The sequence below is a fragment of the Mesitornis unicolor genome, unplaced genomic scaffold (assembly GCF_000695765.1).
Source record: "Mesitornis unicolor isolate BGI_N332 unplaced genomic scaffold, ASM69576v1 scaffold1244, whole genome shotgun sequence".
Taxonomy (NCBI): Eukaryota; Metazoa; Chordata; class Aves; order Mesitornithiformes; family Mesitornithidae; genus Mesitornis; species Mesitornis unicolor.
The window spans coordinates 22,002-36,774 of NW_010180606.1; the positions used below are offsets into that span (position 1 = coordinate 22,002).

The window sequence follows — 14,773 nt, forward strand, 5'->3', positions numbered from 1 at the left end:
CCTCCCTTCCCAGAGTTGATCTTTAGGAACTCATGTTACTAGGTTTTTCTTCCAGAGGGTATCGGACAGTAATGAGAGCCTGGGAGAACAGGAAGATGATTTGTGATAGTTGAGAATAGCTGGACACTTAGATACACAGAGAAAAGAAGAACAGAGAATGCTAATTAAAATTATATGAACTTTTAGCTGTGACAGAAAGCTCAACTTGACGATTGAATGTTTTAAAAATAAGCGCCAAATTCCAATTTGCTTTCAATAAAGATATTTACCAGTGATCAGTAGTGTCTTGCTTCCGAAAGCCAGTATCTTTCAGCACAGGGTGAATTTAATCTCAACTGCTTAATGCTTAATTTGGAAAATAAAGAGGTGGTCTGGCATCCGCCCTTGAGAAGATGGTGGCCTCTGATATAGAGTATTTATGGCATTTTGGCTTTACTGATTTTTTTTTTAATCTCAACAGGTCTTAAGACACCTACTCTTTATTTCCTTTGAGGCAATCTACCATAATACTTTCTTAAAACAGTGTTCTGAAGTGATGTTATTTCATAGCTAGGAGACAATATTTCTAGCTTCTGTGTAAAGAAATTGTTAGGATGTAGAATTCTCCTGTGCTTTCAGCTCGTGTGGCTAATTGAGCCATTACGTGCATTAGATGTTGCATATAAGCGTGGTTGTTCTGGAATCTCAGTCATTCTCCAGTGTTGGTATCTGGCTAAAACTCACAGACGTCTGCTATATTAAAAGTTAACATTTTATTTTCTGTATCATGACTGAAGTTTTCCCAGATGTGTAAGGAAATGAAACACAGTCCACAGTTCTGCTAGAGGTTTGGTTTGTTTTGTTTTTCTTCTGTATAGTAAATGCATGTTGGTTTGTGTGTGGTATTTTATAACAGCTCTAGCAAAACAAGAAGCTAACGGGACCGTGTGTTGAAGAAAGTTTCTGGAGCTGTTGACTGAATTATTTAGGGCAAGGACCACATCTTACTTTTTAAATTCTGAAGAGTTTCTGAGAAATATTTGAGTAAACTAAACTGCAAAAATATGGATCTCGGTGACTTGTGTTTCCTTCTAATGTTCAGCTTCAGATGCGCAGGTGCTGCTTTTGTCAGATGAATGCTGCCGGATCTCTGCTGCTCTGTAATTCACCTGCACCAAGATTAAGAAACCCCTTTTTGTTAAATAAGCTTGGGAACAAGATAAATGTATTTTGCTTTTGTGTAGCATGCATTGGATATCTGTTTTTCTGATGAGCGTTTAAAATGTGTTCCAGTACAATTGGGAGGAATGCATTATCTCTCATATAAAAGCAGCACAGCGCTGAAATAGTCCTCCTTAATTTTGGTCAGAATGAACAAAAGTGTCTGTGTTTATTCCTGCCTAATGCATCACAAATCTGCTGACATGCTAACCTTGGAGTCTTGGCTGGCGGTAATCAGGCCTGTGCACCGGCAGGAAAGATGTACCTAATGCACTCCATCAGTGCAGTTTGCATATGGAAGTTCTCACAGGGGAGCTGCCCTGTGCCAGCTGAGGGTTACCTGCCCACTGCAGTTATTGTATGTAATTATCGAACCAATCTGTTCAGCCCAGCAGGGTTTAGATGGTAATCATGAAGCAACACTTTGGAAAAGAAAGATGTAATGCACTCTCCCCTTCTCTCGTGAGCTATAGGAAGTTGTAGCCACTTGTGAAGCTGTATTAGTAAAGCTCTAGTCTTGAACAATTAAAAAAATATAAAGGAAAAGTTAAACTCTTCCAGTGTTCATGGAAGTTTTTATCTATGTCTGATACAGACACAGGTCAACTCATCCTTTTCAAAAATCACGTGGCTTTAAAATAATAATCTTTCTGTAACCACCTTAAGAATACTTTGCAATAGTAAGATTAATTGTAACACACAGATAATAACAGCTCTAGCCATTTAGAGGTTTGAGGATAATGTACCTTGAATAGAGTTCAGATTTCCCAAGTACCTCTTTGGAACAGAACCCATAGTTGCTGTTAGAAAAATATAACAATGTACTGTCAGTGGGTGTTAGCTACTTTTAAGCTGTGCAAAGAAAGCCTTAAGAAGCAAGGATCCAGATAAACTTGAATTTAATGAGGTGTAATTGCTTTTAAAAAAGCAATTAACGTCAACTTTGGGTGAAATGTTTTTCTGTATTCTTTAAGATTTTTCAGATTGCTCCTTTTGTAACAGTTATTCAATGTAAATAAAAAAACAGGTTTTGATCTTAAAAACTTGTGTTTTCATACATTAAAATTTCAACTCCTAATGTGATCTGCAGATAGGGGAATTGAACTTTTAAATTATCTGTTGCCTAGTACACTTGCATTAATAGATGAATACATTTTCTCTACAACTGGAGATGTTTTATAATATATGAAGAAATAATGCTAAAAATCCTACCTTGTGAGGATATTTTCTACTTTGTGTGGTCTTTTCTGCTCTTGATTTCTTTTCTTTTTCCCTTTTTTTTTCTCCCCAGAAAAAAAGAAAGGCAGCAGCTGCAACCAATGAGAGCACTGAAGCAGAAGATTCAGGAAGTCCAGAAAAAAAGAAATGTACTTCTTCTAGTAAGTCAAATATTATTCTCACAGTCACACGTACCGGTGTTGTAGGTTAACCCTGGCTAGGGGACACACTCCCACCCAGCCACTCGCGCTCCTCCTCAGGGGGGCAGAAGGAGAAAATAAGAGGAAGCTGACAAAATGCATGGGTTTATACAAAGATGAGAAAATGCGTGCTGCTTACTATTGCGGGCAAAGCAGGCTCAACTTGGGGAAAACTAATTTAGTTTACTGCCAGTTAAAATACAGTTGAGTAGTGACAAACATTAAAACAGCATCTTTCCTTCCCCTTCTCCCAAGGTCAACTCAATTTCTGAATTCTGTGTTCTGGTCAGTACATAGCATTTTCTCTCTGCTGCTCCCTCCTCCTCGTATTTTTTCCCTGCTCACACGAGTTGCAGGGCATATCTGCTTCATCCTGTGGATCCTCCATGAACTGCTCCACCCACAGAGGCCACCCCTGTAGCCAACCCCAGCTTACCAAAACCCTGCCTCATGGCCACATATACCTAATCCAGCCATCACCTCTAGCAGTTCAAGTGCTTTTTATCTTCCATAATTTTTTTATATTAACTCTAATAAAATGGAAATATTTAAAGCTTGTGTAAGAAAGGAATACTCTCCAATTATATGCTGCCTACAGCTGGTAGAAATGCTAGGCGATAAAAATCTGTGGTTGCACCCTGTTCTTTTGCAGCCATTCGTGCTCTCCTCCATTCTCATTTTTGTCCTCCTGTCTTGTCCAGTTCACTGTCAGAATGTGCTGACTCCTCAGGACTTCTTCCTCCCAGTGTGTTAAAGCCAGGGGCTAGGAGCAGCAGCTTCCAAAACTGAGTGTATTTAAAGTTGAGGAAAGGATCAGCTTAAGGATAGAAAATGCTGAGGCTACATTTCAGCTAACTTGGCATAGTTTCAGTGTTGTCTGGAAAAAGTCATGGAAAGATAAAGCAGGATTGTTCTAAGTCTAGAATCAGAAATCTTCAGTGGATCTGTATAGGGTAAGCTTATGGTAAATGTCCAGTCAAGCTGTTTTCTGCGTCCAGCCTTCTCACTACTTCATGTAGCTGTGAACTGAATTCAGGTAATGACAAAGATATTTTTCCTGAAGAATTTTTGTTTCAGACTTTTAAAGTAGAAGACCAGGTGTTGTCTGTGGTCAAGAAGTCTAAATATGATAAACCAGTAGCAGTGGAGTCTACCCCAAAACAAATTCAGTTGTTTAACAAAGGTTTCATGAAGGAGTATGGCAGGATGGGCAAAATGTAACATTTCTAAGACAGTAATATTATTGGCAAGTTATGGGTTTGCCCTACTATATTTATTCATCTAGTACAATACAAAGTACACGTAATTAATCTAATGTTATTCCAGAAGGTGACACTGCTCTGTTCATTTTCAGCTGTTCACATTATAGATTTCTGATCATTAAAATCAGTGATTATTTCTCTTACTTGAATGCCTTTTGAATTGTTGACTTCAATTTATTATGAATTTTCTAGTCTGTCAGTGGCTGAAAAAAGTTAATTAGATTATACTTCCTTTCAAAGTAATACAATTATTTGATACGATGCTGATGTTTATTCATAGTTTTAGCATTTTAGATTTCATTTAAGACCTTATAACAAAATATTTAATACAGCTGACTGTCTTCTGGTTGTGATTTGATACGCATAAGCAGAATATATTTCATTTTATATTATATATTACACTTCTTTTTCCCTGGGATTGTAGATTAAAATTCTTACAGAGATGAAAAAGAACTTGAGGAATTGCAATCCAAGTGGTAGCATCAGCTTTTTTGTAAATGCTAAGTTTTTTCAGACTAAGTAAATGTATTTGGGAGGCTATATGTATTTTCAGCATCCAGTGGTTAAAATGAGTGATGGACATAAGCTTAAATTTAAACCTCCTCTTGCCAATTCAAGAGTTACAGGTGAAATGGTTCTAATTTCACCTTTTTATCATACCCTATTTAATGAATACCAAGTGGGGGGAGTATATCAAATGTTTTCAGGTGAAAAGTGATACATGTGCTTACTCATTTTCTTCTCTCCAAATTTGGCATGAAAAACTTTCCCACCTATTACATGATTCATAAGTCTGTGTTGAAGGAAAGGGCAAGTGTTTCATAATCTTATGATTTCGATGCTTTTGATACATTGAAAATAGCTGATTACCATACTTAAAAACTCTGTAAACCCAGGCAGGGGTTACTTTTCAGGTGTTCGAACGTCTCCTGAGCATTTGGACTTAAACAGTGGCAAGAGCCACGCTGGTTCTTACAGTTCAGTTAATCAGCATTAACTGCATCTAATCCAGTCCAAAAGACCAGTGGACCCCAAGAGATCCCCGTCAGCTGTGCAGCAGTTTGAGTGCACCAGGGTGCTCAGTGGCTACAGGGACTCTGCCAGTAACCAAATCTGCTACTGCTGAGGCTGGGAAGCCCCCAGGTTTGGCAGAGGAGGAAGAAAAAATGGCACTGAGAAAGGATGAGCATCTTGAAATTGTGGCAGCTTCTGTCTGCTCCCCTGGCTGCTCACAGCACACGAGTGGCCACTTGAGCTGAGTGCAGGAAAGGTCATTTCTTTCAGCCGTGTCAGCCAGCAGCATTCCTGGAGCTGTCATACAGGAGTGTTAGACTCTTCCCTTTAGAAAGGGAACTTCAGAGAGCCCTCGTGAAACAAGCTGTGTTGTACTTCCAGAATACGATGCACAGATCGGAATGCTTCAATGATTTTTTTTTTTATTTAAATGAGCTTGTTATCAGTTTCCCCTTTTTTTGTTCTTCTAACTGGAACCCATATACTGTCCTCAAAGCTGGAATATTAGGAGGTATCCTTTTTAAGGTAATATAGATGATGTTGAAGTATTATACTGATCAATGTCTCTCCAGCAGAAAAAACAGTATCAAAAGAGGTGATTTAGGTTGAAACAAAAAGGGGTTTTTGTTGTTTTTTTTTTTTTCCTCACTGGTACATCTGCATTTTCAGTATTAGCCACCTTCATGTATGATAGTAAAATACACAGGCTTAAAAGTGATGATGCTGTTAAAGCTGAATACCAAAGTTTGGTGTACACTGTATGTATCTACCAATGCTTCTGCAGGGGTGTACTGCTTAATATTAATAGGAGTAATATCCTTATTTTTAATCAGTTTGTATGGAATAGGCTGGTAGTGTGGGAAACTTTTTGATGAAAATTACATAAATGCTGGAAAAATCTGAGTTTTATGAGAATTTGTAAATAATCCTACACTCAAAGCTACCAGTAGAGACAAAACCTCTACCACTGGCAGTTTTCTTTAATCCTGGGGCTGGTGAAGATTGGGTTATAGGAATATAGATTTTTTTAAAATCTTTATGTATATATATTATTTATTTATTTAGTATATAATTTTTTTTACACTTTTTTTTCTGGGTTTTTTAAATATTTTTGGAGTTTATTAATTGGGACAGTATGGCGAGAACTACTAAAGTAGGCACGACAATGAAAGTACTGTATTTTTTCAATAGTCATTACTGCTAGGGATAGGAATTGTACATGCCTGCATTGCTGGATAGCATTTGGCATCGTAAGGCCTTAACTGGGGTCTTTAGTTACTCTTGCAGCATAAATAAAGAACTATGGGAACAGCTCCGGTATGAAAAAAGTCACACTGATGGATTGGATAGAAAGCATTCAAGAACAGAGGTTTAATAGTATTTCTCAATTAATAGGTACTTAGCTTTATGTTTATTTACACTGCATGGCTTTGCATAAATCAGTAGCTGGGTTATTGTCTTAGGAATCTTTTTTTTTCCTTGATTCAAGCAAGATTTATTACTTAATGTTGGATTAAGTCTACACTTGGGCTCATTTTTATATTTAGAGAATTATTGGCCTTGTCATCAAGCTTTAGGAGAAAGCAAATCTTACGGGGTTTTTTGAGCTTGTTTATGGCACCACTTGTTACTTGGCTTTCTACTCCACACCAGTGCCCACATTATAGGTATTTTTTAACCTTTTAATTTTATGCTCTAATACAAACATTTTCAACAAAGCCTGTGGTGTTACAATAGGCCTAATTGCCTGTTATTCATCTGCTCCTTCATGTGAATGATAGTATTGACTACTATCTGTAAGAGACTCCAGGAGTAAGTGTGTAGTAGTCCTAAAGCAGTGCATCCATCGCTGTGACTGGGCACCAAAAGATCTGTCCCTTTCTGTGCCATTCTCACCCTTCCCTTCCCTGTCTCAGGAATGTTGCGAGTTAAATGTTTTCTAACATGAGAGCTATGTGATCTGGTTGTAGGAGTTAAAAGCACGTGCTGCTATGTTGTATACAGAAATTACCAGGAAGATTCAGGTTTTGGAGCAGAGAAATGCCTCTCTCGGTTGTCAGAAATATTGACAAACTCACTTCTGTATTTTTCAGTAAGTAAATTCAAACTTAGTGATCTGTCTTTGTATGGCCTGCCCCAAAATTGTTTGAGCATCTTCAGAAGCGATTTAAATTAGGAGAGGTGTGGTAGCAGGTGAGTTTTAAGTATAAAGATCCTTAAATATTGTAGGTGGGCAGGTTAAAATAAATCAGATATAAAACAAGTGTATCTTTGCAGTTCTTCCTGAATAATGGTTTTCCTGGACAATTTGCAGATTCACTGGGAAGCACCTGGAATGTGTGCTACTTGTAATAATGAAGAGACAAAATTAATGTACAAAATGTCAAGTATGGAGTGCTCCTGTTTAATCCTGTGTCTGCTTGGAACACAGTTTTCTACTTAGTCTTTCCTCATATTCTAAGCTTATTTCTGTACAATCTTTTCAGACCAATTCTAGCACCTAAACACATTTAAAATGTAAATACATGTAAGTTCCTTGTACACTTCATGGGACTTTCTTGTATTTGCTGCTAGTAAAAAGGACTAAACTGAAACTAAACACCTTCTGAGGAAAATTTTCCGTAAGGTTTTATATAGTGACTTTACATGTAGAACTAAATCATTTAAGAATAAAGTGATGTCTCATTTTTGTCGTTTTTCCTGTGACCTGAAGGTGAATTGCAGTATGCTGAACAAGTGTTGCAGTTCAAGCTCGGATATAAAATTTGCAGGTGAATTTTTTTACAGGAAAGAAAGAAAAATTGTACTGCAGTGACTCTGATTTCTAGCGAGACCAAAACCTTTTCAATATTGCAAGTAACATTTGCATTAAACTTCGTTCCTCCTGCGAATTGTTGTGTGGTGAAGTGGAGGGCTATTTTTAAACATGCTGCGTGTGGCTACTGGTTTATATGTGTTTGTACAATTTTGTTTTGGAATGTCTTCAGTAAAGCAGTTTTTACAAATAGATGTAGATTGGTTTCAGTTTTATCTGGAACAATTTTATTTTAACATTTTGAAAAGAGCACTCATAGATTCAATGTTGTTTTCAGGAAATACACAAGCACGAAGTAATCAAATAATACATTCTTGTGTCCTGATACTTTTCCATGTGATAGTGTAGGAGTGTATAGGCTTCATTTGTTGCAGGAAACAGAGGACTTGGATGAACAGAGTACATAAACCCAAACCCCATCCCGTAACTCTACAAACTTTCTTCTCTCTCATCCCCACCCCACAATCGTATTTCCTGGAATTCAAGTCCATAATTGCATTCTTCTGCTCTCTCTTCTTTTTTTCTGAATTTTGGTAGAGAAAAGAACTGCTGAGAAAGGAGACCAAGCCAACTAACCAAAACTCCTATGTGTTGCCCTTGAAGTTACTTCAACAGCCTTCAGAGAACTGAAAAAGTCTTGAGCAGTGTTACACTGCAAGGCTTTATCAGCTATGGGAAAGGGCTTGTCAGTCTCTTCCTTATTTTATCCTCTTAAAAGTAGCTCAAACTGCCTACTCTGATTTCAAAACGGAGGGCTGGTGTGTTGCTTAACTCTCATTCAATGCTACACAGCCTGGCTTTAGTTCACATTTGATGTTTGCAGCTGGATGCTGAGTGTAGTCTTTCACCTTCCAATGCTATTTTTTAAAAATTATTCCTTCCATATGTAAATAGCAATTGTGTGGGTTTCAGTCTCTTGTTTTCCCTTTTCAGTTTGATGATTGTAGAACCCTTGTAAGAAGCAGTTGAAGGAAAAAGGTTTCCTAGGGAGCCATCCAGCAGAATAACTTGGTTATCTGATATGATCAAAGACGGCTGAAATACAACTGAAGCACATTTTGCAATACAGAAGTGATGCTGTGGTCAGTGGAGGAATTTTGAAGAACTGGCAGTCCTAAATTTGTCTCCTTTGGAAATGACAAGCCCACAATTAGTTACTTAGTAACAAAACATAGTCTTGGATTAATTGATTGCACTGAGATCTGATATAGTGGCATATGCAAGATCATATCTAATTGATGAGAGTGAGTTGTGTTAGGTCCCTGGCACTCTGATTCCTACCTCATCACTTCTCAGCTTAACTGTGGGAATTCAGTGTAAGTGGCATGAATTTGCCATTCTTAAAGAAATGTCAGTCCTGTCATAAGATTTGTCCTCCTGTGGCGCTCTGGGTGTCTATGCAAAAATGATGATTAACCTCCATCTGTGTGGAGACTGGTCTGAACATATCTTCTAGAAACCACTTGGGAATTCTCCACCACATGGTCCAACACTCCAGATGTACTGACCTTTGTTTCTTAGAGAGAGAGACATAGAGCAGTGTGTGTGAGATTACGCACACGTGTTTCGGTTTTTATTTTACTTTCTGTAAAGAAAGGGAACCTTGCAGAGTCTGATCAATGCACTTGACTGCATGTATTTCTTTTGAGGGTGAAAGATGTTAGCTCTGTTGTTTAGTGATGATTATTACAAGTCTAGTTTAAGAGCTTGCATAGATTGGAGTTGCTGGAACTCCAGCAATTACACAGAGACAGGCATGCACCCAGTCTTTGTCATGTGTAAATTCAGCATATGCAAGTAATGTAATTGCTAACCTCCAGCTCATGCTGGCTGCTAGATGTTTTTCACTTATCCGATGTTTGCCTAGAGTCTAAAATCTGTATGTGGTTCTGTTTTCAAATATTCTAGCCTATGTTGGAACCTAAAAGTCACCATTAACACTTAAATCATACCTGGTTTTGTCTGCTTGGTGGCTGTGCTTTCATGCTCAGAGTCTCTCGCTGTCCTCATTTCCATCAAAGCAGGCGTTTCAGTGGGGAAACCTGGCACTGGTGGCTGTTTATTTTTGCCAAAGGAACCTCTGTCACTTTATAGAAAGTTTCATTGGAACCTCTGTCACTTTATAGAAAGTTTCACTGGAACCTCTGTCACTTTATAGAAAGTTTCATTTTTTGAGTCAAGTACAGTTTTATTTCTCTTACTTTCAAGACTTCTGTGCGTTTCTAAAACAGTGTTTGTAGAACTGGAAAACAAGATAAGGGACATCAAGAGGTGATCTGCTCCATACAGCAGCCTAAGGACAACCTTATCGATCTACCTCTGTGTTAATCTTGATACACACCAATATTTTCTCTTAAAACTTCTATGATTAAGATTTTAAACACCACTTGTAATACTTAAAAAGCCTTACTCCTGAAAAGGGTTTGATAAGGCAGAGTATCTTCTTTTTATATTTTTACTACCTAATAGAAATTTCCTTAAGCTTATTAGTTGTCCTGTCCTGTCCACTGTGGACATGAAAATTGGTCGAGTACAAAAGGCTGCACCATCACATCTCCCTCCCATTTTTTTCCTTTCTTCAGATAAACTAGTTAAATTCAGTACTTCTTTTTAAAGAGAGCTAGAAACCATGATCTCCACTCCTGATTTTTTGTTCCATTTTTCTCAGAACTGCTGGGTTGCTACTGTAAAGTTCCTTTATAATGCTCTTTACATGGAGAGGATCAGATATTGCAGTCAACTTGTCTAACAATTCCTCTAGAGCCCGTGGGACTCTTTGTGCCTCTGCTGAACTTTGTTCCAGCGTCAAAACAAGCTGTGCAGTGACACCATCTGGTTTATTTTTGCTGATATAATTATTCCTCATGTAAGTTGCTGTTTCTACCTAATTCAGTTTAATCTGTTTTACAAAAACCCTCTCCTTTGCTTGTAATAGCTTTGTTTGTGTCCTCACTTGGTGCTGTCCCCGCAGGACTTCTGTTTTCAGAAACAAAGCTGACATTTCTTGCACAAGAAAACTTTGTGGGGAGGGGGTAACCTACAGGCCAACTCATGTTGAAAATGAGTGTGAGCTTTTTGGTACAGAAGACCTTCAGTTCTGAAATAGCTACAAACTTTGAAGCTAAACACGGGTTGAGAGCAGTCATTCTGAGTTTAACATAATTAACGTAGTCACATAGTTTAAGAGAATATTTCTGGTGCTTGAGTTGGAAATTATGAATAAAAGAACCATAACAAGGATTTTTTTCCCCTTTTTGTTATGATTCACTTTGGGATTCTCCATGATCATGTTTTATTTAGAAAAGCCTTGAAAAGAACTCATTATTGCAATAACGGAGAAGTCAGAGACAGGGTAGCTCTGTTCTCCTTTTTGGTGTTCCAGCATGGGCCACTGGAAATGGGTAAGCTCTTACTGAATTAGGAATTAGTAAGCTCAATTGCTTGTACCATGAAATACTAAATTCCTGAAATACGAACATGAAAACCTGGTAACTAATTTCTTGTTTTCCTCTATAAACAATCAGCTGAGGTATTTTCCTAACTGCAGTCCTCATTTTCATATTGACAGATTTCCTGATAATAGAACATGAATTTGCCCTGTCTTTGCAGTGTTTGATTATACAGTCTATGACTGGATGAGATGAACAATCACAGTTCCCTCAGTTAAAATCGGTGAAGATAAATGAAAGGGAAAAAATGGGGTTATTGTTTTTTTCTTGAAGAGAAAACTTTGGTCGTTCTCTGCTTTCTGCTGCAATACAAAGATTCCAGGGAAAAATCTCAAGAGGAAAAACTGGTGCAGTTCATGCAGTTGATAGGATCATTTGGCCTACATAGCACTGAGGCAACTCAGTTTGGAAACTCGGGAGACACGTCTGTTGCTGGAAATCACAATTATAGTAGCTGAGGTGTTTTGTGACTTTGAAAAGTATACATTCTTGAAGGTAAACTAGAATTTAGCTGGGAGAAGGAATGATTTACGCAGTGAAGTCAGCTTGTGATACCTGCTTGTATAGCTTTTAGCTGCCAATACAGGAATATTTTTTCAGTTTTTGTTTTCAAGAATGGAAAAATTCTTCAAAATTAGTTTTGGTAGTTTTGATATTGTAAAACCAAGAATTTAAGAACAAGTTAAGCTATATAAAATTAAGAAAACATGAGAGCAAAATTGTTAGCAGTACTTCATTGCTTTTCTTGGTTTGGTTTTGGATTTGGGTAGACTTAAGACTATTTTGGTTTGGTTTGTGTTGTTCTCTGCCCCCTTGCTTTCCCCCAGATTTACCCCTTGAGCTTGAACAATCAGTGACTCACAGTGCTCAAAGGCTGGTGGCTTATGCAAGCAGCGTCTTTCCTAAGGATTTCCATGAAACTCAATTCTACCTTTTTTCCTTTGTCAGTAATGCAGGTTAAGAAGTTGATGGGAACTGTAGTTATGTGTAGTTTCACAAGCAAGAACTTAATAGTTGGGCATACCGACTTCTAGGAGGAATGTCAGAATTAGAACAAAACTAGTAAAAGAATACCGTGATTAGGAGATGAAGAGCATTTAATTGTTACTGCATTTAGGAAAATGGTAGCAGTTTTTATTGTATGTGATCTTTTTTTCTCAAAGCGACTACAGTTGAATGTGGCTCAGAGGAGTGAGCTGCGGTGGTGTTTTGGTTTTGTCTGTGGAAAGAACCAAAGTGCAGGGAGTTTCTGTTATTGCATTAAGTGTGGCCTCTTTGAACAACCAGCCGGCCAGGTTAAAATCTTATTTAGATGACAATGTTTGTTACCTTTGTTAATAAAGTATTGTCAGATTGTAGCTTGAGATCTGTAGGTGAAGTTGCACTGGTAGCTGAGCTGATTTAATTTTTCTTTTCTACCTATGTGCCTTCCACCTCCTCTTGTATAAGCTCCATTCAGCCAGCTCTGAGCTGCTGCAGCTCACTAAACTATAAGAACAATAGACAAAAAAACCCCAAAACAAGGTCCAAAGAGCACCAAAAGTGGCTTAACACTGGCAGGGGAGGAAAGTGGTGTTTAGGATTTGCAGAGAATCTGGTCCTACATCGTTTGGTGGAGCTGAGCTGTCAGATTGGCTCAACTGTTTGTAACGCCACTGCTTGAGAAAGTGAGCTGTACAATGTGGTTTTTGGGGAGAAAATCAGTGCCCTGAAATTGTTGTAATTTCTGAGTCCATGCCATGTGTTTCCCCCAGTCAAAACAGAGTATTAAAAAATAGTAAAATACTAAGTGTTTTCTTGTGATCCGTTTCCGTTACTTTATTTTATAGAAAGTCCTGTATTTTCTTGTCTTGTTTGAATTGCAGATGCAGTAGGTACCAGAACCCGGAAAGTGACCTCACCTAAAGCCAAGAAAGGCCCAGCAACCAGGAAGAGAGTCCAGAAATAAAGAATAGATGGAGCAACAAATTGAGTTGCGTTTTGACTCATCTCGGGGGTTTTTTCAGTTACTGTAGCACTGGAATCTCTTTCTTTCCTTTTTAAATGGTGAATCCTGTTAAAACATGGACTGCTGTTTGTACCTGGTTTTGAAGAATAAATGTTTTATTAGCATATTTGCATAATTTATGTATACTAAAATACTAATGCAAAATGTTGCCAACTTTGAAGTGGGGATGCCTTTTTATTCTTTATATACATGAATTCATATCTTAAAGGCAAACTAGAAGAAAGTGGTTTTTTCTGCTGAATGATGTAGAAATAAAGCCCTATTAGTTTCATTATGGGTATGTTCTAAGGAACAGCGGCATAGCATCTGATTTCTTCTAATTCTGAGTAAAGTCTTACTGGAGGTCACGTAGATGTGCACTGCGATGTCGGAGATGGTAAAGGCATCTTTTAAATACTTCTCAAGTGTTTGAATTAAAAAAGAGAACAGAAGACAAAATTCATATCCTTCCATTCCAGTTTGTTATAAAATGTGTTTAAACAATTCTTTGGAGGACAGGTAGTGAATTTTAGTTACTTTTTTGCATATTATTTGTGTTTGTATCAAAAAAGAGACCCAAATTTCAGACATAGGGCCCAGGGTAAAGAAAAGAACCAGTAAAAACCAATGGCCATTCTATAATACATGCCCATCTAATCTTTCAAAACCTTTCTTAAAGCACTTCCTTGCTTGGCTTTGAGTCCTCTCCTCAGAGTTGTACTGCAGTGTTTCATTTGGGTATGAAATAGTACTATTTTTTCCTTAGCTACTGCAAAAACGTGTACAATTGAGGTGTGAGCATCGTTCTCGTCAGGGAGGCTGCTTTTGGCAAACCAAAAGGAATCCTCATGAGCCAATGGGGGATGTATTTTTGGGGATGTCCAATGCTCCACTTGCTTGGCTGTGTAATGTCTGAGTAGCTACTCACTGAAATAAATGTGGTAGCATAAAAATGTTGAATGAATGAGGTTATGTTTTGAAAACAAGGGAATCCACTGTTTTGAAATAAAACTGGAATAACACATTTAAAGGTGTAGTGCCTTCTCGTTTCTGTTCTGGCTGCTCTACGGACTCGTTTTCCTGCGGCTTTGAGTATAGCATTTGCTTTGTTTCAGATGTAAAAATAGGACTGCTAAAGCCTCTCTCATATTTAAAACTCCTCAAATCAACCTATCCTGTTAATGCCTTCATTTAATAATTTTGTTCAAGAAGTGTGTTACTCCGTTCTTCAGAACTACTGTCAGGAAAGCACGGAGTATTCTCTTGCTTGTCTTGCCTGCTCTAAGTTAACGTCATTTTGTACTTTAGTTGTTTGACATTTTAATGTTTTTAGTCTCTTAGTTACCAGTAAACTTCCTTTCCTTGCTTTTCAAGGAGTGTGTTTGCGTTTGACGCTGCCAAAGCCAAATGCAACAAACAACGTCTGAAAAGAACATTTTGAGGTGCACATTTCGTACCTCTTTTTAAAAAAAACCACAGTTCAGGCTATGTGTTTTTGTTGGAACAGGTTGTATGTGAGTGTGCTTGTGTGTATGAGTGCGCCCTTGTGTAGTTTAACTATAAGTGTGGTTTTTTTCCTTTTATTCAGTATATGCTTTTTAGTTGCTCATTTGTCAAATGTTTAATTG

At 37.8% G+C, this 14,773-nt stretch overlaps 1 protein-coding gene across 1 annotated transcript in view; it reads left to right on the forward strand.

Moving 5' to 3' along the window:
- The window catches only part of VRK1 (vaccinia related kinase 1), a 32,318-nt gene extending 19,212 nt beyond the window's left edge, over positions 1–13,106 (forward strand). Inside the window, exons 12-13 of the mRNA XM_010183126.1 lie at positions 2,492–2,579; positions 13,024–13,106. Of these exons, the coding sequence (XP_010181428.1) occupies positions 2,492–2,579; positions 13,024–13,106 (171 nt within the window). The remainder of the gene's footprint in view (positions 1–2,491; positions 2,580–13,023) is intronic.
- The last annotated feature ends 1,667 nt before the right edge of the window (positions 13,107–14,773 follow it).